The sequence below is a fragment of the Daldinia childiae genome, assembly GCF_008694065.1.
Source record: "Daldinia childiae strain JS-1345 chromosome Unknown Scaffold4, whole genome shotgun sequence".
NCBI lineage: Eukaryota > Fungi > Ascomycota > Sordariomycetes > Xylariales > Hypoxylaceae > Daldinia > Daldinia childiae.
Genome location: NW_022984645.1, coordinates 1,161,182 through 1,188,773, shown reverse-complemented (window position 1 = coordinate 1,188,773; position 27,592 = coordinate 1,161,182). Strand labels below are relative to the sequence as shown.

The window sequence follows — 27,592 nt, the reverse complement described above, 5'->3', positions numbered from 1 at the left end:
AACTGGCTAGATCGGGGGCGGGGAGTAGCGGATTTCATACTAGAACTTATTACTAGGGTATGCGTTCGATATGTCACAGTTGGCGAAGTTAACGTACCATTCATTAAACATAAATGTGTCGCGGGGTCAAAAAGCCACACTTATTGCTACGTTATTGATTTACATGCCCTATTGTAGAAGATCGTCGCCCCAGATGCCCGTTGCTATTCTTCAGCCCCTTTTCTTGGCCCTAGCGTTTTCCAGCCCTACTTAACTAACCCACTCTTCATAACTAATAGCCTATCTCCCGTCTGTCATCCTTTGCATTGGCATTTGCGATACAACTTACGATGTAACTTAGAGACTGTCTTCGCCCCTTTTCTAGTTTAAGTAGCTATGGAGCTATAGCTAGAGTGAGAATACGGACTAGAGTCTTCTTTTTAATAAATATACTTATATAAAATAGCTTCGATTATACATTAATTATACATTAGTAACAAAGGAGAAAAGAAAGTGGTAGTGTTTTTGAACTGTTACATACATAGTTAATCGATTTTGCTTGGAGTTGGCTCCGAGTGGAGACATACAGAGGAGCCTTGCGATTTGATAGATCGTATCTTCCTAACCAAATCTAAACTGATCCTTCCCGGGGAATGGACGACTTTTCTCAGTCGATCTTGTTGGGGCGAACAGCCTCATAGACACCGAGGCTGAATACCCGGCATATGCAACCCTAGTCCGCCTCTATTTAATACATAACGGCGTCAGCAAAATTGAATATTTTTAGCTCTTTCCATAAGCCAGTATAATACATAGAGAAAATCATTTCCTTTATTGCTTTTATTTCTCTAAGTACGAGGTTGGTTGCACAGGTATTCTGATGGTACAGATGCCAAGCCTGTTTATCCGCACCTTTCAGACGGACCCGGTCTACCTAGTGTAGAAACAATACGAACGTTTTTCACAGCTCTACATGAAGCTACCATCTCCAATCCTAACAGTATCGGCCAAACCGGAGCTAGCCACGTTGCGATGCACTATGGTGTTCGTTTAGATGTAGTTTTTTGTATCATTTATCGGTTCCCTTGAGCCTTTCATTATGCAAGTCTCCACTCCAGCTTCAAATACAGATTCTAGCTCCTAACACTGAATCCAAGACACGGTTGATGACATTTGGGTGAAGAATCTCAATGAAGTAGCCTAACAATACCTGATCCGGAAATTTTCACGTTTATCAAAGCAAAAATTCCAATGTTGGCATAAATTCTCATTAACTCGGCACGAGGTTAAGCCTCACCGCCATAGCAAGGTCTTGGAAACAAATTGAGATAGCTTCAAGATCTGTACAGGGGTAACTTCGGATAATGAGCCCGAAGTCTTATATATAAAGGCTGCTAGCACCTCTTGTCAAGTTGATATTATTCCACACCACAGACAAGTTCCCGATACCTTCTACAACTATATCTACTTACCTTTCAATCACCACATCTCTCTCTACCATCAACTCGCCAACATGTTTGCTTCAGTCCTTGCAGTTGTCTCTACCCTCGCCGCCTCCGTGGTGGGTGTTCCTAACCTTGCTGCCCGTGAGGTCTTGGCTACTTGGCCCGCCGATGGCTTTAAGCAGGAGTGCTTCCACCCAGTAGGTAAACCGAAGAGATTCCCTATTAACCTCTGCTAATAAACCTATAGGGCGGCTGCACAGCCGTTTTCAACATCAACGCCCCCGAGGAATACGTAAAAGGCGCTCCGGCATTCAAAGCCGTCTGCCACCCTCTCTCCGCTGTATGTTTTATCCCTTTTCTTTCAATTAACTACTTGCTATCTATCCGAGATCCTTTACAGGAGGCATTTGTTAGAGTTCTTAGCCATGTAGCTGTAAGTTACAAGTACTAACTCACATTATAGGATAAAGATAGCGCACATAGCTGCGAGACCATAACTGCGTCTGATAGTTCGTACGTGGAGTCGGTGTGGGAAGTACCCTCGTCGGACGACCTTGTTAAGCTCTCGATCTTCCACGTCTGGAACCAGGGCGAGACCCGGTACAATGCCTCCGGCTCCGTCGAGTTCCCCGCCAGCGCCACCTCGTTTGAGTTGCCAGTGACCTCGCTCACTGCCGTCTTGTAAGAGGGTTCATGTTGCGATATCGAAAGGAGACGGGATGTCTTAGGAGCTTGCGGCTTCTCATCCTGTAAAGTATCACTGGATAACCTCAAGTTTGGAACTACTGTCTAGGGATTTACCTTCTTGTTAATGTTACCTAGTTTGCGTTATAGATTTGTTTGATAGACTTAATACATGACATTTTGTCATACCTACTAGATATATTGAAATATTGTGCAGCGAATCTAGATAACATGAGAATAAACCCCAATCTTAAGTTGTGAAAGTCGAGTATTTAGTGTTAAGAGTGTTACTCTAAGTCTCTCATTTAGCATCCTTGTAAGATCATAAGATGTCGCCCCGACCGACACCCCCTTTCTCGCAATGAAGTCGGGTTACAAGTTAGGATTTCATTCAATTTTAAACTACGATTGCTAGAAAGGATAAGGTAGAATGAGTGGTATGAGTTCTTGATTCGTGATTCGAATCCCTACAAGAGGTGTAACTCGAAATGTAGGTTACATTTGGTACGTAAATTAGGTAACTTGAATCAATTCTGATTATTCGAGCCAGTTAATTAACAAAGACTAATTCGTCCTAATAACTTCTAATACTACCTGATTGTATTGAATAACATAATAGTGATTATTATTTTTGAATCGCTTTTCTTATAACCCCTGAATGAGTCTAAAAGTCAAGTCTAAAAGTTTAGTCACTCTTGATCCGTGCACGATAACTGACAGCCAAGCTGCTGTATTATAAGCTATTGCATTAGATCGGCCGACAACCCCCACGTACTATGTACCTGTCATGTGCCCGATGCCGCAGTTTCAGGGATCAGCTGAATATTTATCAATCTGATAAGATCTTGTTGCCTCGGAACCCCCCTGTTAATTAAATCTTACACTAAACACCACCTAATATCGAGGAACGATGTCCATCAACCAAGTTGATAGGGACCGGTTTATCGACATCTTTAGGGAAAGCTTGAGGACATCACGTCTTCCTCTTGGTCTAGATGATGTTTCTCTTTTATTTAACAATACCCCTCCGGTGAGAGAGATTCCGATCGATCCCGAAAAGCTAGAGTATTTACGGAACCTAATTGCCTACATCCTCGACGGTCGCATTATCATTTATACCTACAACATTGTTTTATTAGTAGTGCTTTTACTATTTACTTTACTCCACATAAACGAGAGAATACGAGAGAAGTCTAAATGGCGACAACTCGAGCAAGGCTCTACCAGAAACACAGCCGACAATTCCGAGGCTGCGAACGAGGCCGAGTCATCTTCTAGTAGTACTCTAGAGGGCTCGTTATCATCCCAAGTTACACTGAAAGCTATCGACACCGATATTGAGAGACAACCTCTGCTTAGATCTAGACGGCGCCAACCTCCGTCGGTTGGATGGGGAAATCGTGTTGTTAAGCGTTTGCAGTCCCTGTTGATGTATCAACCTCGGCCGATCCCATTAATTAATCGGACCTTGCCGTCAAATGGGACGTCTCTTTTCGTTTTGGCCTTTCTGGGACTTAATGCTTTCTACCACTTCTATCAGGTCCCATTAGCTCCCGAGTACTTTTTTGCTTTCGCTGATCGAGCTGGTATAATATTCATCGTCAATTTACCTCTTCTCTACCTCCTCGCCGCCAAAAACCAGCCCCTTAGACTCCTTACAGGACACTCTTATGAAGCTCTCAATATCTACCATCGTCGCGTTGGCGAACTGATGTGCTTCGAAGCAGTAATCCATTTCTTTGGAATGCTTCTTTGGCGGCTGATTCTTGAACCTCCTTGGCTAAGGAGTGGTAGCTTCTACGCCTATATTACCCACCCTTTATGCCTTTGGGGTATTGGGGCGTGGGTGTCATATGAGTTGCTCTACTTTACTTCTCTCGGAAGTTTTCGCCAAAGATGGTATGAGATCTTCTTGGCTTCGCATGTAGTCTTACAAGTCGCGGCTCTTGCATTTTTATATATGCATTTCTTCACGAGTAGGCCCTATGTACTCGCATCGCTGGCTATTTTCCTCCTTGATAGACTTGTTTGGCGTTTGTGGATGAAGTCTGCAAAATTTACGGCAGATCTTACGGTATTGGAGGATGACCAGACATTCATTCTCTCCGTGGACTGGGACATACCTACATCTAAAGCACGAGGGTGTCTTGGTTCCATGGGACAAAGTATCCGACATGGTTGGCGCCCAGCTGACCATGTGTTTATTTCAGTCCCAGTACTCGGCCGTAGTCACTCTCTCCAGGCTCACCCATTTACGATCGCGTCCGCTGCACCCGCGACAGACCCCACAGACTCGCCTAGCCATGCTTGGTTAAGTTTATTAATTCGAGTACAATCCGGCTTCACTTCTGATCTTCTAAACCATGCACGTTTAAACTCGAGAGTCGCTGTTCGTCTAGACGGACCATATGGGTCCCAGGATCCGCTTAATATGCTAAGGTCATGCGAGAATGCTGTCCTCGTCGCTGGCGGATCCGGGATTGCAGTCGTCTTCCCCATGGTATGGGATTTAGTAACAAGTCATTGCGGGAAGAGACAGATCCATTTAATCTGGGTGATACACTCCCGAGCTCAACGTTCCTGGGTACCAGAGGAGAGAATCACTGAATTACAGAAGCTTGGAGTCCATGTAACTATCCCTGAGCCGACAATTGAAGCAGGCAGGCCGGATATCCCTGGCTACGTTGCCGATTTAACCGCCGCCTCGGAGGGTAGGATTGGATTTGTAGTCTCTGGACCCGATGGCTTGAACAGGACTGCAAGGAATGCTTGTGCTGATGCTGTTAGAATAGGGGCTGATATTCAACTTCGGGTAGAGAAGTTTGGCTGGTAAAGAGCGAGGTCAAGCTTTTACTTTTCTTAGAATCTCATGGGAGGCGTTTTATGATTACATGTGAAATCGGTTACATAGAACGATACACCTGATAACGATTATGTCGTCGTTGCATTTTGGACGGTCCAGATATTTAGACCAGGTAGGGACGAGCGTATGTATTGTATCTCTTGGTAGATTTCTATTTTTATTTTGGGAAATATTTCTTGATATATCCTTGAGACATATAATGATTACCCTTGAAGGTTTAACTAGAGCATCCTTAGAATCATTACTACGTCACTGCTTCAAGTTGTACTCATGAATGCCCCGTTGTTTTTAAACTTGTTACATCAATGGTTTGATGGCTTGTGATAGAACTACCTATTCCTAGTAGACTTTTCTAGAAATTATTGGCGGTTTGGCTAGCCAAACATCAAAACCTTATGTCCTCAAGTTCCAGGGAGACACGATGGAGTACATCTACAGGCAGGTTACGTTTGACTATAATTGATGGTGAACTTTTCGAATAAACCAAACCCCTAACTTAGATTTTGAGAGATACTCAACCATATCTGGCTGACACTTGGGGGCGTAACCTTCCCAACTAAATATCTCAAAGTGGGTTAAAATATTCTTCTGGTAGGAATACCGAGTCACTAAATTTCCTTTAAATAAAACATGCAAAAGGGGCTCGCTACGCGGTCGTATAGTTGATGTAGGAAAGAGACTAGATGTTGCTATCTCGACGGGAGAATGGAGATTGAATATTGTTGGCTCTTTGAGATGACATGCATGAAAATGAGGCACGGTGAGAGGTATGAGCTTAACTGTGATTTGTGCACTATCAAGAACAACAAGGATAAACGTGGAATTAAGGTGTAGCTGACATCATAATGGGGACAGTTGAAAACGTTCTCCTGACATCTCTGTTCTATTTGGTCCCAACTTCATCTATCTTATGGTAAATGTTGTTGTAAGGAAACGATGTCGGCAGATAACAAAGTAGAGGTCAAGAAATCGACCATCAACGGAGCCGGGCGCGGCCTCTTCGCCTGTCAGGACTTTGAGCCAGGTGGTCTAGTTGTGTTCCTTGACCAGCCGCTCCTCGCCGAGCTTGATACTGATCATATGGGAGATACTTGCGGCTGGTGCTTCCAGCGTGGTGCTACTGATCCTATGGAACGCATGCAGGCAGCTGCCATGGGGCTTCCCAATGGGCTTATTGAGATTAAGAAATGTGCCCATTGCCGCCGAGTAGGGTACTGTTCTAAGAAATGCCAAAGTAAGGCTTGGAAGCGCGAGCATAAATACGAATGCCATGTCCTGGCTCCAAGTACCCGTCCAAATTGTATGTATTTGAGGGCTTTCTCTGGATCTGGTTTGAGAGCTAGAACCTTCCCGTCTGGTTGCTTGAGAAGTACCCGAAATCATATACTGACTATCGCTATTAAGTGCCTATGGGTGTACGTGTTGTGATCAAGCTCCTTGGTCGTCTCAAGGATAGCACCGGCGACGAGAGGGAACAGATACTTGATATCTTGAATTTCTGGCCAGTCGCTGGTAACCATCTTGAAGACATTCGTGGATTGGATAGAGAGAAGTTCGACGATTTCTATATGCTGGCTAACGTGGCTTGGACGTACGCGGGAAAACCTTCCATCGACGGCTACGATGCTGAAGCTGTTGCTAGAGACCTCGTTTTTAACGTGCGCCTCCGAGACTGGATAGAGATAATGTGACACTGAGCTAACATTTATTTGTAGGTTATGTATAATACTTTCGAGATAGGCTCTCCGCTCGACGCCGGCCACTATGGCCGCGGGTTTGACCCCTTGATCTGTAGTGCAAACCATTCCTGCGACCCGAACGTAGTACGTGTCTGCAACCAGCCAAGCACGGTACTACGTGCGCTGAAACCTATTAAGAAAGATGAAGAGATATTCATGGCATATACCGAGACGACGAATCCGTTTTGGGTACGACAAGCGCATATTAAAGAAGCTTATCACTTCACTTGCCAATGCGCCAAGTGTTTAAAGTGCCCTGTTTCCCCCGAAGATACATTCGCGAAACCGCCACGGGAATTGTCCGAGGAGTACTGCAAGGTAGCAGACGGACTAGTGAAGCGTCATAGGTCAGAGCTGGGAAGGTTTTTAGCTGGGACTGATGAATCTAGGGCGCAGCTTAGACTCGCTGCTATGCAAGCATCGGTTTTCGATGTTTCTGAGAGCGGTTACTCCCTAGAGGACGACCTTAAGAAGGCCCTTCATCTGTGCATCGACTCAGGAATGTGGACTTGGGCTCGACAGCCTGTACCCGAGCTCTGTCGTCGACTATTTAGTGTATACATGGAATCTAGCCGTGTTTACAAGGCGCTCAAGCTAGGGCTCAAGCTCCTCGTCGAGATAATGCCGAATATTTCCCCCCAACCTTTCCGCCCAGAACGGTTGATTCTCACAGAAACCTTAGCAATGATGTCTAGTATGCTCGCGGGTCCGACGAACCCACAGGCGGAAAGCGAACTTGCCAAATATGACATAGAACCACGCCTTGTGTTCTGGGGCTTAATGCTTGAACTGCGCAAGCATATTCCTCAGATGTATGGTTGGGATTCACCGTTTGGCAAATTCGTAAACAATTATTACGAGCAGGCTAAAGCTTACGAGACCACCAGCGAAGTCGAAATGAAGAAGGAAGTTGTGGAGGCCTGGCCGAAACTACAGAAATTCTTAAAGGACATAGACATCTTGAAGCTCTGCGACGAGAGAGAAGACGAAGGTTGTACTGTGATGTAAGGTAACGGGTTCTATTAACATAAAATTAGTTAGTTATGTGACTTTTCATACTTCGAATAGGATTAGGGTGGTGATCGTCAGAGGTATAGGTTGTGTTTTCTTATTTAAATAGGCAAGATTCACTGGTAGACCTGAACTTAGGGCACCAAATCACGTCTCCAAGCTGCAGATTCCATGGACGACGCATTCAAAATATGGTGAAGACTGTGGTTTATTAATCTGTATCAAGCAACCCCGAGGATGTCTGGACAAGATGCATAGGTCCGTTTAAACTTGAGATTCGAACAAAAACTGCTTCCCAGACTGTATGATTCGGTATACCTGAATATGAAATATACACAAAAGGTTCCACCAACTTCCATGGGATAATCCTATCCGTGCCGCCGGAATACGCACTGATCAATGTACATCGTTACAGTCTCGCGTGGACATCATGCAGCTCATGCTGATGTCAACGTGTCGATCGTGATCAACGCCTCTAAACTCTGGAGGCGACGAGACTCATGTAAATCCCCCACAAGAGTCCCACAAAATTAAGGAAGACGATCCGTCGTTCCACCGGCACGCAACTAAAGCTGATGATGGAAGCGAACGGCCAGATCTTATATCCAGCAACAATGACGGGGATCGTCTCTGTCCTGATGTTCTGCGCGATCTGAGCTACGGGTTGGCTCTTCAGAATACCCATTAGTATGAAGAATGCGACCGTATTAAAAATGGCGCCGAGTGTGATACAGTCGATGAACCATTTGGCGAAAGTGTTTCGCAGGTTCAGCTTAGGCCTTTGTTCCTCTATATTTCCTCGCGCTCGCACATACTCTCCGTCTATGCCTTGCTTTTCAATATCACCGATGGATGCCTTTCGTTCATATGCCGGAAAACTGCGTTCTAGCAATTGCTGCCACATGTAATTCGGAGGAGCAGTAATGAAGGTAACGGCGACAAAGCGGAGGAAATTGGCGAAGTCGAAAACAAAGGGGTGACCGTCTCGGTACGCTTCAAGGAATTGCGCCAGGATGTTGGATGCGCTGGATAGACCGGCCGCGGCCAGCGTGGCTTTGGTCATCGGAGAAGGCATTTTGATATGTTAGGGTTAATATGTTTGATGTTTATATTCTTTCAATCCGGGCGAAGAATATATGAGATAAAAGGCGAAGATGGAGATGGAGAGCTAGAGAAAGACGTAAACGAATGATGTCTTTGCATTGAAAAACCGGATGAATTCGATATCAGTTAAAATTCACGGAGATCTAGGGGTTACAATCCAGAGACGGCACCTGCAATGTAGCGCGTGTGGATGCTGGTTGTAAGGGAATTTATGGATTTCTTATTAAAATGTGACAAGTCGGTCGGGATCGTCGTTTTCATATGTACAAATTAATTACATGCATTCGATATCTCTCGATCGTCGGAGTAGCGAGTAAGTACTATTTAATATGGTAAGCTTATTCAAAATTGAGGTTTTAATATCTCGCAAGTTGAAAAAAACATCGCCTGATACTGATTTTGTTGTTTTTATTCGGATGAGAATTGATTTTATAGAAGAAGCATAAAAAAGAAGGGTCATGTACGATGTCGTAACTCCTGAACCTAGGTAATGTAATTGGATGGGTGGATCTTACTTCAGATGACGCGACTTGCTAGTCCCAGATTGATTTTTGCGGGTTTTATAATATCTTACCGCTAACACGATATGTACTTATTATAAAGATATATTCTTCTAGGAGATAGACTAAAGTGATTCGCAATCAGTGGCTCATCGCACCCAAGATTGAAGACTTATCCTGTTGCCTATAGGTACGAAACTCATACTCAGCTACTTTAAATCGTAACCTATCTGAGCTAGCTCAATCATCACCAAACTGGGTTATTGATAGGTTACTTATATTGATTTGGATGCGTATCTAACCTCGTTACGTTAGATGTTAGAGTCAGTATGTATGATGCTACCTATGTAGGAGGTAGTTATATAACATTATTGCCCATGAGTTTGAAACCAAGAGTCACTCTAAATGTCTGACACCATATACCCAACATGTTACTCATCTGACATGTTTTAAGATCTTTCCTGCCTAGATCTAGGCCCCAATGCTACTTATTTTGCAGTAACCTACTAAGACGAGGCGGTTCTACCTTGTTACTACTAGGCTGTGCCATCCATTACCGTCTCGCTATTTGAGCTAAAGAGATAATGGGATCCGGTGACTCACCTTGACCCGGCCAATCTAGCCAATCATCTTACACGCCTCGAAGCCGGGGGTGCCGGAGGGGCCGGGGGTATGGCATCAAAAACGACATCGCTTTCGATGACTCTCTCATAAGTAGGCTGAAACCAGATACCGTTATGATTCATACGCCCCAAGGTAGACTTTATAAATAAGTTACTATTCTCTTAGCTTCTGCCTCTCTCTATCACTAATTAATCTTTACCGAGATACTTACGCTACCAGCGCCCTGCGCGTGGCATCCATTACGTCCTTCACCCCATGACATTGCGTTTGCTTTACGTGTTCCTAAATTCTACAATATTACAATAACAAATATAAGAAAAAAAAATTACTCTTATAAATATCCTAACAAGCCGCCCCTCATGGCGACCGTTGCATCGTCACTTCTCCCTCCCGACCAACCCTTTCGGCGCCGCGTGCCTCGACTGAGCTCTGCAGCCATTAGATGGCGAAGTCGACAAGAGCCTCAAAGTTTCAAACGAGCCTTCAAGTACGACCAAGTCAATCGATCTATTAGGGTTAGTAGACTTCACGATAACCGTATCATCCGGCAGCGAAGACCTCGGCCTTCATATCCAGCATGGGGGTTCGACGATGAGGATAGCCGCCGTTTGGCAGCCGACCCTAATTTTGCATTACCCTCCGACTGCAGTCGTAGCAAGCCCCGGCTTGAACGCCAGGAGGCCTTCCGAGAACCCAAGACACAAGGATTCTACTCCGACGTAGTGGAAGATGATTCTGACTTATATAAGTTGGGTCTTCTCTATGATGATGAGCACACACGTGGTTCCTACTTTAGCTTGGACGCTATCGTCCACGACGAGCCCGTCTACTCAATACGCCCAGCTAAACGAGCAAGGAAGCAGCGGAAAGAAGAGTCTTATTTACACCTAGATCTTTCATACGCTTTGTTAAGTTCGGATATAGATGTCGGTCCTTTCTTGGCTCCCGAGGTTCACGAAATCCTTACCCCTGCCGAAGATATCTCCGTAACTCAAGACAATCGCGAGGATAAGAATGATTCAGCACGATCATACAGGGATGGGACACTCTCAGTTATCCGCGAGCTCCCGGAGAGCTCAGCACCTTCATTTGAAAAGGCTGCCCCGGAGGCCGCTGATTTCCCCGATTTGGTTTTTGATTCGGAAGGAGAGGATGAAGAATCGCATGACTGGGCGTTATTGGAGGACGTTGATATTATGAGTAATGCGGATGTTGATACTGTCGCGGAAGATATTGTAGACGCAACCTCTGTCACTGGAGAAGCCTGGGTCGTGCTGGGTGACGGCTCGTAGCAGGTCCGCATATGAGATTCCCGAATGCCCTCGGATCTCGACCTAATCGCAGCGTCGCTGCGCGGATTGGTCCTCTTTATGCCCAGCACCCCAGGCACCGGTGTATTCGAGGTGAGGCAGTTGTGTGCTCGTAGTCGAAAGACTACTCGAGCTCACTGTTTGCGTTGAGATGTATCAATACGTGTATGCTTTTGTATCCCCCGCAGGATGTTGCATCATATGGTTTTCTATAACGGTTTCTGAGACGGGGGCCTTCTGGCATTATTCGGCGCATTGGTAGCATACTGATATCCCGGGCTACGGTTGGTGTTGAAGCCTTAGGCATGATTTACGGGTTTCATTTATTCACTTGTATTGTTAAAACTTACTATCTATGAAGTATACGGGTTAGTCTTCAAACTATACCCATTTACAACATGATTTAAGCTTATTAACCTCAAATTATGTTTTCTTCGTGTTGACGCTTGCCAAATCTCGCATTGTTGTCTAGCAATGTCTATTACTAAACGTAATTGTATCCAGATCCAAGAAATACTTATGCAATCCAATTACAGTAACGTCAGGAGAAAGGACTGTACACTCTAAATACTAACCATAGGGGTAAGCTACATTGTTTAAATACCAAGCTGTAGAATAAGGAGGATATATGACTTGGTCGGATTCTGTCTCTCACCAAACCGCTCATCCTTCTACGCCAACTCAATAGTCCAAGACCCAATAAACTCAACGCGGCCCTCGAGTTCTTCAAGATGTCCTACATAAAAACTAAACGATACACCTAGACATTGCAATCCCATTTAAAATGAGAATATGGGTTCAACAGTACACCTATGCGTAGATTAGCCTAGATCCTCACCTGACAGTCAAGAAGTAATTAGAGAAGGTGAATAATCTGAAAGAGATCTAAGAGGGGTATAGGAAGATAAAAGATGCATTTTAAGCTATAAGTTTAAAACCAAAAATTCAGTACTGCTGACCCTGACTACCTTAGGTACCTAGTCTATCATCCCTACAATCTAGTGATCTTCAAAAAGGGATGAAATTGCGCTGAACGCCATCCAAATACAGGACTTACGATCCTACCACATAAATCTAAACCCTAGCCAATAACCTATTTAAACGCCTCCGAAAAATACCTAATTAGCCTATCTTACGCCTGGATATTATAGGCCTGATGTTGGTCCATATTTTGTCTCTGTAGCTTCAACGACGCTACCCTCAAGATTTTCATCTTGTCTAATAGATTTACCATCGCGGATGGGCATAATTTCCCATCTGACTATGTCGTCATCCATACCCGGCCAGAGGTCATGTGGTAGATATTCTGCGACTTCGTGTCGGAATAGTTCCCGCTCCCTGCGATCGTTTTCGTAAAGTTTGTCGACACTTTCTTTCGCCTTCTTCCATATGCTTACTACTTTCTCTTGCAACGCTCTACGCCTTTCGACCTCCAGGACTAGTCCATCATATGAATTGGAATAACTTTCGTAGAAAATTCGCAACTCGTCCATCTCGTGCAGCTTGTCCTGTATCGCCAGTTGTTCCTCGTTCCATCTGTCGCGAAATTCAGCCTCGGCCGAAATATAACTAGAGAGTCGCGCTCCAATATCTTCCAAGACTCTGAACGCGTCGATAGTTGAGCGGTAAGCTGCCTTAACTCGATTTCTTTGGCCGTCAATGGTTATGAAATCAGATTCCATGGACTGTAAACGTATATTAAGTTCTCGAACTACATCATCGACCTCTGACGCATCTTGCGTGACTACTTCGAGCATCTGGGCACGATCCTCAGGGGAAATTGGCTCGTCGTCGGGCATATGCGACTCTTGCTCTGCGATTACACCAGATATCGATACGCTCACACCACTTTGGGAGTCTATTGCTTCGGCAGCTTTGATCCTAGCTAAGGCTGCTCCGCCTTGCGTCGTCCTAACAGCAGTTACACACAGGTCGAAGTGCTTCGTCAAGGACGAGAGGAGCTCGGCCATGGCATGGGAGTTATCAATCATCGAGGAGAAGAGTTTAGGTAACGAACGCTCTGAAGACGAGGCGGACGGGGAAGGGGAAGATGGAGCGCCGGATAAGGTCTTACTAAGTAAGCGCATGTCGGTGTCGAAGCGGAGTAAATCACCGTCGAATGATTTCTGGATGGCCTAGTAAAGGGTTAGGACTCGCTTAATATAAAATAAGAGCTTATGAGTGTAACGTAGTACGAACCTGCAAGGACTGGATATTTTCCTTTAGAGCATCGCTTATTCCTTCAACCTGCGACTCATCTATAAAATCCAACAGATTCTTTTTGCCCTCACCGGGTGGTCTAAATGTACTATCTACGACTCTATCCCGTAATATTTTCATGGTATCCTCGAGTCGACCGTGAGCGGCATCTAAGGTTTTGATAATCTGCTTGAACTCGCGTTTTCCATTATCATACGTTCGATTTATGCTCCGTCGTAGATGCTGTAGCAGTCGGATCTGTTCGTTTATACCTTGGCGGATGAATCCCGACTGCGCGGCGAGAACTACGGATTCTTCGTGGGCTTCTTTTGCCAAATGAACGAGTCCATCAGCGCGTACGACCAGGCCCATAGAATTAAGCGAGCGTTTGGCATCAAGTAGATGCTGTACGAGTATTTCGACGGGTATCGAACCGACGGGACTAGAGACAGCATGTTGGGATGTAGGGCGAGAGACGGACGCGGATGAATGTGGACTGGTGATAGATGCCATGTTGAATGATATCAGAATTATGGTATCGGGACCAAGATGTAAAGTAGCTACCAAGCCAGAGGCCAAGCCAATACCTCTACATTCTTAGTTAACAAACGAAAGGGTACATGTACGATGAAAGACTATGGGTAGGTAATGAATGATGACGCTGTAGAGAGATGAAGCTGTAGAGAAGTTGGAGAAGCTAAGGTTGAGCTTAGGCACTCGATAGCTTGCGATTAGGCGGGTACCTCTGCAGAGTTACGGGGCTGCAAAGCTATGGGGAACCATAATGCTGGATCACGACTATGTTACCTAGGTACCTAGGTACATTACATCTTCGGTGGACAAATCACGGCTTAGCAAACTCTAAAGTGCCGATGTATCACCCCACATGAATTAGTGGAGTACCGATTCCAGCTCCAGTTCAAATCTAGGTAAGTACAGTTTTATATACGGATGTCCCTTTCAAAAGTTTTTACCATAGGAAGACTCCTCTCCCCCCCCCCGGTAAGCATTGACCAAGCTTGGCAACAGCTGCTCACCTATTTAACATATGTACCTATCTTATTTTACTCTATTATTTCAATAAAATATAATGCTCTTAAATTAAGATTCAAAATTCTTTAAAACTGAAAATTATAAATATGAAAGAATTCTCTTCAATATTTGAGTTTTTTGGTTTATTTTGAAATTATATTTGGCTGTAAAACCTAGTAGTAAACCTAAGGGATAATAATGTATACATCTTTAAATCACCGACAGTTGCTGGCCAAGTATCAGACAGCTGGCGACAATCTTGATAGGGGTTCCCTATGGTAAAAACTTTTGAAAGGGACATCCGTACAGTGCCATGCATTATCTCCTGTGTACCAAGCCGAGCTATCGCGGTCGCCAAGCAGCTTCCAATGGCAAAGCATCGATAAAAGCCCCTAATTCTAATTACATTTGTCTCTCATCCGACATTGCCGTACATTCTTTAACTTGTTATTATATTTTTCTATTCAAGACATTATCTATTTCCTGTATTATTATTATATAAAATCAACTATTTACTGATTACCTCTTTGTTTGATGGGATATTACATAGTTATCAATTTCAGAAAAGACAACTTGTCTATCATATTAGTATTCACTCTTTAGCAAACCTCTCATAATGTCGAATTATCTCTCAGCTCGCTAGTAATAATATAATATTATCTCAACGAACAAATGTATCAATCATCTACAACAACTATCAAAAGGAAGCCGGTCCCATCGGCTAATCCACAACCACCTCCCCCTCCCCCATATCCTGATGATATCCTTGACGATATCCTTGATGATTATCTAGAACCAACTAAACCACCAAATCCTCATCACCAACCTGTGCTACCAATTGAAACCAAGGAATTGAAATTGGATATCAGTCCTGCCGCACTCCCAGCCGTTCCTCCAAGACAATTATCCATTCCCCTTGTTTCTAGCCCTTCAGAAATCTCACTTAACTCAGGTGTCTCAACACCAGACACATCTAATCTCGGCCATTCGATATGGAAAACCGCTGTCAATGAGACCATCTACTTTGCCGGGGGGCTTATATCACATCCATTCGAATCAACTAAACATTATAGTATTCTCCGCCATTCGGCTGGGGTGATCCTTTACCGAGGACCGTCTACGAGTATCGCCATTACCATATTCGCGGATCAGCCTTTGCCAGCTGACCGTTCGTTCTGGCTACAGAGAAAGGGTTTCTCTGGGAATATGGGTATGGCTGCTAGTGCTCTTCTACGCACACAGGGAAACTGGATTGAAGTAACTCCATCATTCGCAGCTCTTCCTTCTCAAGTCCCAGAAACGGATGAGCGAGCATGGCAAAGAGATATCAAGAAATTTATCAAGAAGGCAACATCCCATAGGCATTTATCTAAACAAATAGCCCGCGAGACTTGTGTTATTCGAATCCCCGCCTCGGCAGAAGATGGCTATTTGCGTATTGTCATGTGCACCGGTGAAGGGTCAAAGAAAACGCTTTGTCCCTCGCCCGTCTTTCGCGTAGCTAGTACGTCATCAGATGTGAGCGTATTGCGTGGTGCAAGTTTGACAACTATGCCTATCGAACTCGGATTAAAAGTAGCATCAGTAATAGGCCAAATCACCGTGGAAAAGTACACCGGACCTGTGATAGAAGTTATAGAGGCCCAGATTGAAAAATATGGCCCGGGGTTAATAGCCCAAGAAGCTGCGATTATGGCATACGAAAACTCCAGGGTGAACGAACGGGTTACTGCTGCAGAAGAGACCCTTGACGCAGAAAGGGATAGCGCCTACGAATCTTTGCAAACAGAGGGGGTACTGGAGGCACCTCCTCAGATTGTCGGTGCTGAAAGTGGACCGGAGAAGCCGTACCCAATCCGATTCATTAGCAAGGTAGTCCAAGGAACTGGCAGAGGCCGAAGCGAAACCGGGATACCAACAGCGAACCTATCCAGCATATCAGAGGATTTACTACTACGTCCCAATGGTGTCTATATAGGTTGGACTGCTATCCAGCCATTTCGGGGGAGCGAAAACATTTCATACGATTGGCATGAAGCTGTCATCACTATTGGACCTTCACCATACGCACCGCCTCGAGTAGTTCCTAAGAAAATAGTCGCAGTTCACATTGTCCACGACTTTGGCGAAGCTAGGTTTTTGAACGCCAATATTGAGGTCGTAGTTATGGCATATCTAAGACCTCTACCAAAGCCCGATAGCTCCCAATCACCTGCAGAAAGGACAGCCGCTGCTGCACGAGATATCAGTACGGCAGTGGCAAGTCTGAGTCGCGAGCATTGGCAGTGCGACATGACTCTTCGTAGAATCAAGTCGGAAACGAGCATCAAAACTATCGAGGATAAATATATTGATATAAGATCACAAGTGCAGAAGCGGGTTGATAGCGTTCCACTACACCTAGCCGGAGTCCGCACTGCTGGAAGCGAACTGAAAGATCTGGCCTTCGGTAGGGGTGGCTTATACATACGACGATGACGGATATTTGGGGTATCATGCGGGAAGCACATCACAGGTTTGATGAGCGAGGTATAGGATGTTACCTATTTGATCCTATGACAAAATAGGAAAAGAAAATTTGGGGTTTCTTTTCTAATCTGAATAATCTTTAATATTAGGATATTTTAATATCCGACGGTGCTATAGCAGAGGCTATCGCAGGGAAATGTCATTTTAGGAGTTCGGCGACGACAATTTCGGTCGGTCGTTACTTTCGGTATCCTCGGAGATTACACTAATCGAGCTGATACTCTTAGGAGCATAGAAGTCCACTCCCGAGCTCCGAATAATCGGGGTGAGATGATATATACAATTTTTTCGACAAAGATTCGGCATTTCACGTCTTACTTGGGGTATACCAAGTGTCTCATCTAAGTCTGCGGTGCAACTTCATTGATAGCTGTGGCTAACTTGTCTAAGACTATGACAATAACTAGACGAATCAAACCAGTTACATTTCAGCCCCTCTTTCCACTTAAGATGGGAAATCCGTACCATGTTTAAGAATTACTATCATCCAACAACCCTATCTAATACGTTGGATGTTGAATGGCTTTCCAGCCGCTCTTCGTTATCTTGTTCCTCAATCGCTTGTTACTATATAAATGGGTCCGTGGAATGTGCTCGATTCGTTGAGTCTAGATTCTAGGCCCGACCTTCGTTTAATACGGAAATGATTCACCAGTAGACCAGATGCAAGGTAATACATAGCCGTCCTGCCGTTATCCCCCAGCCCCCAGCGAAAATTAAAGGCCCAGTCTTGGCATTCTCCCTCCAAAACAATACCATATAATATATTCAAAATAAGCATGAAAAAAAGGATTGAAAAAAGGGAAAAAATTATATATTAGCTCGTTAGCTTTTATTATCATTATAGGTAATTTTTATAATTTTACTACCTTAAAAATGGTGGAATTATATATGCGTAAATGCTGATTCTTTAAGAAGGGCTAAATACCGTGACTGGGCCTTTATTTTTCACTACTGACTGTCCCCTTGGCTGGCATAAGACAGCAACTCCATAACTTTCAGTATTAGTACATAAGGCTTAACGTCATTCATTAACATAATAGGAAAAGGCCTTATGATTAGTCTCTAAAACCGCAACCTACAAATATTATTGGTCGATTTAATACCACACGAGCGTTTCTTTCTTTTCTAGCCAATCCGTATGTATTGATACTGAAAATTATGGAGTTGCTGTCTTATGCCAGCCAAGGGGATAGGTAGTAACCTACCTAAAATAAGCAACCGGACAAGCTTTGTATCATCATAAGAGCAGAAACGTAACGGTAAAGTGGCTAAATACGCTAAATACTATAAAAAATAGTTCCTTGATTGGTAAGATACTACCGGCATCTCCACTTTTGCTTAGTATACATTGGAAATACTTTTTTACATGGAACATAGTTACATGTAGGTAGAATCTTTTATTGTATGGACCTAAAGCCTAAAGGTAACTAGCCAAAGTCTATATGATAAAGACACCGAGTCAAGGCCTTTCCGTTGGCCGGCGGTTTTAAAACTTTACTCGCTTGTGCACCGGCGTTCCTTATATACGGCCTAGGCAATGGCTTCATCTCTTACTCCTTCTTCCGAGGATCGACAGAAGAGCAATTTCTCTCCGTCAAAAATTATTAACGACGGAGATGTTGTTTCTGAGCGCAATTTCACTGGGGAGGAAGAAGAGGAGGAAGATGTTATAGATACTGTCGCAACTCGCCGAGCTTTAGAACGACGGCTTAGGCTCAAGGTCGACTTGCGACTTTGCACTATCGCCGGCATACTCTGTTCGCTCAATTTACTCGATTCGGGCGTCATCAGTTCCGCATCGGTGACATCCATGCCGACGGACTTGGACCTCACGGGTAACCGATTCAGCGTTAGCATCTTTATCTTCACTATATCGAGCATTGCCTTTCAGCTACCGTCGACTCTCGCTGTGCGTACATTCGGGCCTCGTCTATGGTTTTCCTTCATTACTTTCTGTTTTGGTCTCATTACTATGTGCACCGCCTTCATTCAGACCTGGCGACAGATGATTGCGCTACGTGTGCTTCTTGGTATGTGTATGAGCGGTATTTATCCGGGCCTGACGTATCTGATTTCAACGTGGTATCCGAGGAGAGAGCAGCAAACGCGCTTTGCCTTCTTGCAGACTGGTGAAGTCGTTATCCTAGCTACAGGCGGCATCGTCAATTTCGGCCTTAACCAACTGGATGGTAAAGGTGGCATCGCAGGTTGGCGTTATATGTTTCTGGTGCAGGGCCTGATCTCCATTATCATCGGGTTCATGACATACTTCTGGATCGTCGATTTCCCTGAGGAAGCGCACCGCTCTTTTTGGTTCCTCACGCCCGAGGAGCAGGAACTCGCTGTCGCGCGTATCAATGCGGACCGTAAAGATGTCGAGCCGGATCCATTTTCGTGGGGCAAGGTCTTCATACACGCACGCGACCCAAAGGTCTACGGCTTTGCGTGTATGTTCTTCCTATTGAACTTAGTATCGACTGCGCTATCCTACTTTTTGCCTATTATCTTGCAGAACGGCATGGGATTTGACGAGAACCAATCCATTCTTTTATCTGCGCCACCTTACTATTATGCAGTCATCCCTGTTCTCCTGTCCTCTATGATCGGCGATAGATTTCGCCTCCGCGGCCCCGTTATCATCTTTAATTGCGTCACTCTGATCGTCGGGTTCTGCATGCTTGGCTTTTCTGAACAGGTCACCGTGCGCTACGTCGGGACTTACCTCGCGACCGGCGCGTACGTGAGCAATTGGGCGGCTCTGAGTGCCTATCAAGCCAACAATATCGCCGGCCAGTGGAAGCGCGCATTTACTGCCGCTGCTGTGACGGCTCTAAACGGTGCGGGCGGTATCGCGGGAAGTTTTATCGTCCGGTCTCAGGAGGCACCGCATTATCTGACTGCGGTGTGGGTTTCCATTGGGTCGCATATTCTGATTATTGGCATAGTGGGCGCTTTCTCGACCTACTTCTTCTTTGCGAATAAGCTCGCTTCTCAAGGGAAGATACTCATCGAGGGTGTGGAGGGCTTCAAGTACACGTACTAATTCCTGCGCTGCATATGCAGCATGAGCGATGCGATGCAATTGGATACATGTCTGTTGTCGCGGTGAGCTCTTATCTCATCGTAGATAGCCTTTAGACGCACGATCATATAAACGACAATGTAACGCTTTACGAATAATGTTGATATCTAAGTTAGATCTAAAGATAGAGTTATAGAGGTTGGTAGATTATCTGGCTTATCCCTTGCTTCGTGAATATGTATACCTTCGGATTGTAAGTAGTGGTTAGACAAGGCGATATGTCATATAGATTACTATATCACGAGTCTGATCCACGTTCGCTACGGTGAGGTTATGGATAACAAGACGATACTCCCAGTAATAACTAACCAATTCAATCATACTCCTATACCCCTTTAACCCGAGTTCATCCTAATAAAATGTCGTTAAGTTTTCGAGACTGGCTCGAAGAGCATAAGAGACATGCCGACTTCCTAAAATAACAGGCCCATTGAATAATTCATTTTAAACAAACTCCTTCCCTTCGAGTTCCTTCTCACCGAACACTTCCTCATCCTGAAGTCGCTCCTCCTTAGTTTGCTCACGGGCACGGCGCTCTCGCCTCCGCTCTTCACGGCTTAGCCTACGATCCGCACCCGGTCCTCTCCGCGCCACGATGATCCGAGCGAGTCTACCGACGGCTACGAAAGAGTTAAGCAACGCCTTTGTATTCGGACTGCTCGGCGGCTGCGGGTCGCTTTTTTCAACTTCCTCGGTCGGGATATACATTGGCTCAACCTTATTATCATTACTAGAGCTCGCGACCTGCTCCGGCCTCGATATACATTTCGTAGGGCCGTTCTGTCCCCCAACCCAGATGCTGCCGTCTGAAGTATCAAAAAATGTGTACTCCTGGTCGTCGGCGTCGTACCCGATGCGCTTGACGCCGTGCGGGAGGCGCTCTTCATCTGTGTCGAGGTATGACCAGCGGCCCATTTTAGCTTAGTTATGTGCCTAAGGTAGGTAGATGACTCTGTTCAGTTTTTTGAAAGTGTCGTCTTGTGAGCGGGCTTATTTGATAAGGTAGATGATGTGGCAATATTATACCACATGATGTTAGCAATTGGTACCACTTATAAGGGGCGGGAGGATTGCGTTGTCCCGCTATGCATGGCTGGGCAAATAAATAGCCAATAAGGGGGGGTTGTTTTGTATACCCTACAGTACACAGTATTTCGTCGCAATTTGCTACTTTTTTAGGCTTGTGTGCGTTTGCATGAGATATCGAAATTTTAGAACGATCAATACCATATTGGACTCCGGTTCGAATAAAACGTCCACGAAATTATTGTGATGTTATTATTTAGATACAATTGTCCTCCCGTAAAGTAGCTCTCGAAGTCCTGTGATATTTCAGCAGAGAATAAGATCGTAGTGTTACGAGGTGGAACCAAACAGCATGGAAACAACTTTGTTATTCCGCAAGGAACTCTAACTACCCATGAGGTTCTATATCTATAGATACTAAACTGTTCTTTATTCTAGATCTTTCATCTAGAATCCTGACACGTAGCTGTCTATATATCGATCGTAGTTCAACAATTCTCTAATTCAAGAGTTATCTAGTTAATGGTATACTTGATAAGTTTATGGGGTAGATTGTTCCTTAGCGTGCTTGCTTGCTTGTTCAGGAGAAGATATAGATACGTAACAACAAGTAGTGAGGGTATCGTTTCGTCGAGGAAATAAGCAAGGAAAATAAGTAATAATAACAGGTATATACTGTATCGATTTAGAGATAGAAAAATATGTTTTATTTGGTGTAACTAGTATGCAATTTAAGTGTATTATGTCATAACCCCTACATGATAATGGTAGATTGGATTGGCAAGATCGTTAGCGAACTAAGCTACTATGATGCTATACTTGACTAGATTCATGAAAAGTCCGATACAGACCATGACCATAGTTACTATTCTGGGATTTCCTAGCAATATGCCTATACCTTGAAGGCCAGAATATACGTGCATCATTTTATTATTGGTAAACGTATTCTAGAGTATTTAAAGTTTCTCAGCTCATGGTGATACTCGCGTTTAACCAATAGAACAGGTTAGGAACACGGAGCAACCAACTTCTCTAGACACACTATTTAAGTGGTACAGATATCTAAAATTACAGTGCTGCTGTGGGAGTATATAAGGGGCTTTGGCGGCCCCTATACGCAAATAGTTCCATACTGCCTCTTGTTACATTTAGGGGTATATAGAAATAGTTGGTACTAACTCTCTATTACTTTTTAGTTACTTTGCCTTTAAATTCCTCAAAATTATCCTTCGTTTTCCCTAGCTCTAGCCAATACTACTTTAAAACGTGATGGGAAATGTTACATAATCAAAGCTGTTGGGAGATATTTAATGTTTATGAAGTAAGGGATAACAGAGAGGGGTTATAAACAGGACAAGAAAATGGGAAGATACTAATCTATTTCTCTTGTCCCTCTTTTTTTGTCAAGCGGGAAATTGTTCTTGTTTGCCTTATTTCGATAAAACTCTTTGCTTTCACCTTACCTTACGATTTATTATGGAATCTACCAGCAAACCAAATCTATTGATACTTCATGGCGCCTTTCACATTCCAGAAAGTTATAATAAATTCACTGGAGCCCTTCGCGCTGCCGGCTTTGAAGTACACGTACCACGCCTCCCTTCCATGAACGGAAGTCGGCCTCCGAATGCTGATCTAGCCACCGACTCGGAACTCGTCCGCTCTTATGCTACTAGCCTCGTTGAAGCTGGCAGGGATATAGCGGTTCTAATGCACAGCTATGGAGGCCAGGTGGGCACTAACTCATTGTATGGGCTCAGCAAAACCGCCCGGTCCGCTAAAGGACTTTCTGGTGGCATCTCACATCTGATCTACATGTCAGCATTTGCCTTGCCCGAGGGCAAGAGGATGATTGATAAAGTAGAGGAATTCGGACACTTAGATCTCATACCCGTCTCTTTTGGCATCGACTCAGACCAGAGCTGCGTAACGAACTACCCGAAGGAGGGCCTAGTAGATGGGCCTTCTGACCAGGTTGACCCAGAGGAAATCAAGGAATTTATTAAGACTATCGGTCGTTGGAACGGGAAGTCCATGTATATGCCCATCGATAACACTCCTGCGTGGCGCGACGAGGTCAAGGTTTACTATATGTACGCGCTCAATGATGTTAGCCTTCCTATCGAGTACCAGAGGAGTATGGTACAATTTATAGAGGGTGAGGGCAAGACGGTCGAAACAGTAGAGTTTGAATCAAATCACGCTCTCACCTTGCTAGTGACGGAAAGGGTTGTTGATACTGTCATTAGGTTTACATCGTAGCGAGGGCTAATGATGTGATTACGCTACTATTGTAATTGTTCGTCATCAATAATATCACTTGGATTATCACTAAAATCCGCACAGCTCCTTATTAGGTACTCTGAGCACGTATAGTTTATGCCGCGGGCTACCGGTAGTCAGCAAATCCCGGCTACAACTTGAGAATTCGGAATTAGTGTCATTGGAATGAGGCTCGATAACATCGATTACCTCGGGGCCGTGCGGCTAGCCTAGGAAGTGCGGTGTGGAAGTCTAGGCTCATCTAGAAGCTCATGTGTTTGGGATGTTTGCTATTTGGCCTTGATGAAAATTGTCTACTATGTACGGAATGACATTGTTATGATCTAAATACAGTATGTCAACCAATACGATCTTGGGAAATTAAATGTGCCAAGAGTGGGATTCAATAAATCTACTCTTGTATGCGAAGCTTGCGCTAGTTACAGCACAGCTCCTGTCCCATCGAGTTGGATCTCAACTTGCAGGTTCTTGGTTTGCATATGCTTACCACTACACTTGTGAGACTATATCAAATCGTACATAGGTTTAAAATTCCCGAAATAATACTTTGATCTTTGTACTATTAATAATATCTGATTACCGGCATGATATATTAAAAACTCATGCGATGTAACTAGATTGTTCACATTATTTCATCATAAATCTTTTTTACCGACACACTTCCAATCATATAAAGATATGATCCGCAATAGTCCTTTGAATCTTGGTCACCTTTCAACGGATTAATCTTGCGATCACCCCCGCATTCTTCCCCAAGCTGCATACCCCATGCATCGGTCAATGTCCCAACGAGGTATAGTTAACGGCGCCTTTCCCCGCACTCTTGACTATCATTGTAGCACCTTGGGCGGGTCTAGACTAGAATCATAAACGACGGCTTCATAAACCTTCTTTCATCGTTAGTAGTACCTACCTATACAGAAGTGCTTCCCGCAAAGTAGGCTGGTAGTTTGTTGTTGATAGCTCAGCTACTTAGGTATCTAGCTGGATCGATGAGGTTGAAAACCAACTAATCTACAAGTTTAAGAGATACCTGTTAGCATTCTATGTATTAGGTACCCCAAGTTTTATACCTTGGCATTGTGATATACCTGGTATAGCTTCTTGGCGGACTTCTTTATTTCCAGTATGAACAAAGAGTACATCATAGTCATTAATCACCAATTTATTTACTTTGTTGAAATTAGTTTCTGTTGATACGATGGGTTGTTTTGCATGTAACACTACGATCTATATTAGAGATAGTTAGAGATATCGTCCTCGCGCTTATCAGTGATGTGTAACCCTCGTTGAAGAATTCTGCCAATAATTTTTAAGCACTGACGCGGGCAAATCTAATTTTGTGCTCACGCGTTCGACTTCAAACGATGATCCAGATTTGATGATCAACAAAAGTACCTCAGACTTAATGCCCTGTCTTGGTAGGTAACTCCGCTAGTTGAGTAGCAACCGGGCATTCTCTTCCCCATGCACTGCAACGACCAATGACCAACAGCGTATTTCTTGAACAAGTTACCCGACCCAATTAGTTTGGAGCTATCTCCAAGCAAAACATCGGTATAGTATCCGTTCCTATGCGCATGGGACTACTTCCAAGTTACCCCCGGTTAACCCCTCGTTCCCCAATCTCTTCTCTCCACGGGGATTACTCTCGTGCTAATTCGTATCCTAGGTCAGTTCATCAGGACTATAAAATAACACCCTTGGTACCAATCTACCTGTTTCCCTAGTTGAGCACCTTATACGCAAGCTTTAATAATGGATCGCGATCAAGAGAAGGCGGAAATTGAAATCGGGCAGTTTGAAGGGGAGAAGACTCAATCTTCGAATATTGTTGACGATGTCGATGAAGAGGAGGGGAAGAAGATTATATGGCGAATCGACCGTCGACTCGTCACCTTAGTCGGTGTCTTATACTGCGTCAGTCTTATGGACCGAACCAATCTGTCTGCGGCTGCCGTTGCTGGAATGAATGAGGAGTTGAACCTCGTTGGTGAACGATATGTAAGACTTTTCTGCCTTCGTCATTGCCACTGGTATTGTTTCGCTAACAACCAGCCTTTACTTATAGTCAATCGTTACGCTCGTCTTCTTCATCACATACATTTTATTCCAGCCCCCCTCTACCATCCTGATCCGTAAGGTTGGCCCACGCACCTTCTTGTCCACTATTACGTTGGCATGGGGTGCCGTTATGATTGGATTCGGATTCAGTCCGTCATTCGAAGTCCTCATGGCCCTTCGACTAGTACTTGGTGCCTTTGAGGCTGGTTACTTTCCCGGCTGCGTATACTTACTGTATGTCGCAGAATTCATCTACTACATCTTGAGAGACTGATACTGACTTATCCTCAGGTCGACATGGTACACTCGATGTAAGATTAGATCCTAATAGGTTGCCTCTTAATATGACGAAGATAGGTATCTAACTAAAGATTCAGATGAGATGGGCAGAAGATACTCAGTATTCTACCTTCTTGGCTGCGTTGCTTCGGCCTGCTCGTAAGAACTCTCACAAGATATAAATCTGTTACTAGTCATTAGCTAACTTAATTAAGGGGAATTCTCGCATTCGGCTTGATGCAAATGGATGGCGTTGCGGGCCTTAGTGGTTGGCGATGGATCTTCATTATCGAAGGTAGCTCGGAGACGTCAATCCTATGGAGCGTACCTTAAGTGCTAACCAACATCTATCTAGGTATTATTACCTGCCTCCTAGCCTCACTTGGATATTGGCTTCTGGTCGACTTCCCTGATTCCAAACGCAAATCTTGGCGGTTCTTGAGCGACAGAGAACGTGCGTGGATTGTTCGACGCGTTGATACCGACCGTGGTGATGTCGAAGCCCCCAAGTTTAAGATCAGTCTATTTTTGAAGGGTGGTTTAGATTTAAGAGTCTGGTAAGCATCCTGGGTAGAAGAAAAACATCTGTTGCATGGAGAAAGGATGCCAAATGGGGTTTCCTTCAACTAACATCTCATTAGGGGATACGGCCTAATCGCGTTTTGTACCAACACTTTGACCTATTCGTTAGCCTACTTCTTACCCCTTATTTTAAACACGAATTTGGGATTTGATCGCGGCATTTCGCTTACCCTCATCGCACCCCCTTATGCGTTTTCGGGCATTTATATGTACATCATGGGTTGGCTCGGGGATCGGTACCACTTGCGTGGCCCTATTTTAGTCGTCAACATGGTTGTTGCACTTATCGGCCTACCCATCCTTGGATGGCACCCCAACAACGGTATTCGATACTTCGGATCGTTCCTCGTCACCGCCGGAGCAACAGCAAATGTCCCAGCATCGCTGGCGTACCAGGCCAACAATATCCGCGGACAATGGAAGCGAGCCTTTGCAAGTGCGTCTTGGGTCAGCTTTGCTAGTATTGGTGGAATTGCTGGCAGTTTGGTCTTTAGGTAAAGTCTATTTGATACGAGGTACATTTTCGGTCGATACTGACGGGCGATTAGATCCCAAGATGCTGCTACTGGATACCGACCCGGCTTATATGCGTGCATATCATGCTGTCTATTAGCAATCATTATTGTAGTCCTATTAGACATATCCTATTATTTCGACAACAAGAAAGCTGATCGAGGAGAGAAGCATCTTGAAACGACCGACGTAAGGCATTCGATTCTACCACAGCTAGATTCAAAACTAACATATGGTATAGGAGGGATCTCAACCCGACTTCCGTTACACCTATTAGAAGCGAGAAGGATGAGGAATATACTCAAATAACTTTCTACGTCGCCTCATCTGAGAAGGTAGTGTCAAGGTGTAGTAGTGGGCTCGACTAGGAAGAGTCGAAATTATATGATTATGATGCGGGAAATAGGTAGCCCCTGGCGCCTTAGGTACCTAGTTACCTAGATCATTATGGTGAAGCAAATGAAATGGAACCTTGATAAAACCATATATACCTAGGTATATTACAAATCAAAGGTAGCATTGCCATAATATTCTTATGATCTGGTAGTGTATTAAGATTCTAGAGATTCGGCCACAATAGTTGTAACTTCAACATTCCGGGTTCTAGTAAGAGGAATCTCCAAGCTACCCAAATCTCCCTTGGATCTATGACATATTAATTATTTTGATGCAGTATTACTAGACCATGCAGATCCATGTGTTATACAATACCTCTATTTTGGCAAATTTCACAAATGAGTC

At 44.4% G+C, this 27,592-nt stretch overlaps 10 protein-coding genes across 10 annotated transcripts; 7 read left to right on the top strand and 3 right to left on the bottom strand.

Moving 5' to 3' along the window:
- Nucleotides 1-1,492: 1,492 nt before the first annotated feature.
- Nucleotides 1,493-2,109, top strand: GL218_04656 (uncharacterized protein; the record flags this gene model as incomplete). The annotated part of the gene is made up of 3 exons (XM_033581275.1): nucleotides 1,493-1,621; nucleotides 1,672-1,764; nucleotides 1,888-2,109. 3 exons carry the CDS (start codon nucleotides 1,493-1,495, stop codon nucleotides 2,107-2,109), a joined length of 444 nt encoding a protein of 147 aa, XP_033435550.1.
- Nucleotides 2,110-5,907: 3,798 nt separating this feature from the next.
- On the top strand, nucleotides 5,908-7,718 carry GL218_04655 (Histone-lysine N-methyltransferase ASHR1; the record flags this gene model as incomplete). The annotated part of the gene is made up of 3 exons (XM_033581274.1): nucleotides 5,908-6,271; nucleotides 6,376-6,629; nucleotides 6,687-7,718. The coding sequence occupies 3 exons, from the start codon at nucleotides 5,908-5,910 to the stop codon at nucleotides 7,716-7,718; spliced, it is 1,650 nt and encodes a 549-aa protein (XP_033435547.1).
- Nucleotides 7,719-8,196: 478 nt separating this feature from the next.
- GL218_04654 (PXMP2/4 family protein 3) lies at nucleotides 8,197-8,796 on the bottom strand (the record flags this gene model as incomplete). Its single annotated transcript, XM_033581273.1, has 1 exon — nucleotides 8,197-8,796. One exon carries the CDS (start codon nucleotides 8,794-8,796, stop codon nucleotides 8,197-8,199), a length of 600 nt encoding a protein of 199 aa, XP_033435548.1.
- A 1,512-nt stretch (nucleotides 8,797-10,308) lies between these two features.
- GL218_04653 (uncharacterized protein) lies at nucleotides 10,309-11,241 on the top strand (the record flags this gene model as incomplete). The annotated part of the gene is made up of 1 exon (XM_033581272.1): nucleotides 10,309-11,241. The coding sequence occupies one exon, from the start codon at nucleotides 10,309-10,311 to the stop codon at nucleotides 11,239-11,241; it is 933 nt and encodes a 310-aa protein (XP_033435748.1).
- Nucleotides 11,242-12,404: 1,163 nt separating this feature from the next.
- GL218_04652 (Autophagy-related protein 17) lies at nucleotides 12,405-13,971 on the bottom strand (the record flags this gene model as incomplete). Its single annotated transcript, XM_033581271.1, has 2 exons — nucleotides 12,405-13,394; nucleotides 13,459-13,971. 2 exons carry the CDS (start codon nucleotides 13,969-13,971, stop codon nucleotides 12,405-12,407), a joined length of 1,503 nt encoding a protein of 500 aa, XP_033435254.1.
- Nucleotides 13,972-15,162: 1,191 nt separating this feature from the next.
- GL218_04651 (Riboflavin kinase) lies at nucleotides 15,163-16,968 on the top strand (the record flags this gene model as incomplete). The annotated part of the gene is made up of 1 exon (XM_033581270.1): nucleotides 15,163-16,968. The coding sequence occupies one exon, from the start codon at nucleotides 15,163-15,165 to the stop codon at nucleotides 16,966-16,968; it is 1,806 nt and encodes a 601-aa protein (XP_033435253.1).
- Nucleotides 16,969-18,559: 1,591 nt separating this feature from the next.
- GL218_04650 (putative transporter C11D3.18C) lies at nucleotides 18,560-20,065 on the top strand (the record flags this gene model as incomplete). The annotated part of the gene is made up of 1 exon (XM_033581269.1): nucleotides 18,560-20,065. The coding sequence occupies one exon, from the start codon at nucleotides 18,560-18,562 to the stop codon at nucleotides 20,063-20,065; it is 1,506 nt and encodes a 501-aa protein (XP_033435546.1).
- A 483-nt stretch (nucleotides 20,066-20,548) lies between these two features.
- On the bottom strand, nucleotides 20,549-21,019 carry GL218_04649 (uncharacterized protein; the record flags this gene model as incomplete). Its single annotated transcript, XM_033581268.1, has 1 exon — nucleotides 20,549-21,019. One exon carries the CDS (start codon nucleotides 21,017-21,019, stop codon nucleotides 20,549-20,551), a length of 471 nt encoding a protein of 156 aa, XP_033435115.1.
- Nucleotides 21,020-22,606: 1,587 nt separating this feature from the next.
- Nucleotides 22,607-23,392, top strand: GL218_04648 (uncharacterized protein; the record flags this gene model as incomplete). The annotated part of the gene is made up of 1 exon (XM_033581267.1): nucleotides 22,607-23,392. One exon carries the CDS (start codon nucleotides 22,607-22,609, stop codon nucleotides 23,390-23,392), a length of 786 nt encoding a protein of 261 aa, XP_033435114.1.
- A 1,779-nt stretch (nucleotides 23,393-25,171) lies between these two features.
- On the top strand, nucleotides 25,172-27,128 carry GL218_04647 (uncharacterized protein; the record flags this gene model as incomplete). Its single annotated transcript, XM_033581266.1, has 9 exons — nucleotides 25,172-25,417; nucleotides 25,485-25,711; nucleotides 25,769-25,788; nucleotides 25,855-25,915; nucleotides 25,972-26,051; nucleotides 26,112-26,313; nucleotides 26,398-26,832; nucleotides 26,887-27,040; nucleotides 27,093-27,128. The coding sequence occupies 9 exons, from the start codon at nucleotides 25,172-25,174 to the stop codon at nucleotides 27,126-27,128; spliced, it is 1,461 nt and encodes a 486-aa protein (XP_033435113.1).
- Between the last annotated feature and the right edge of the window lie 464 nt (nucleotides 27,129-27,592).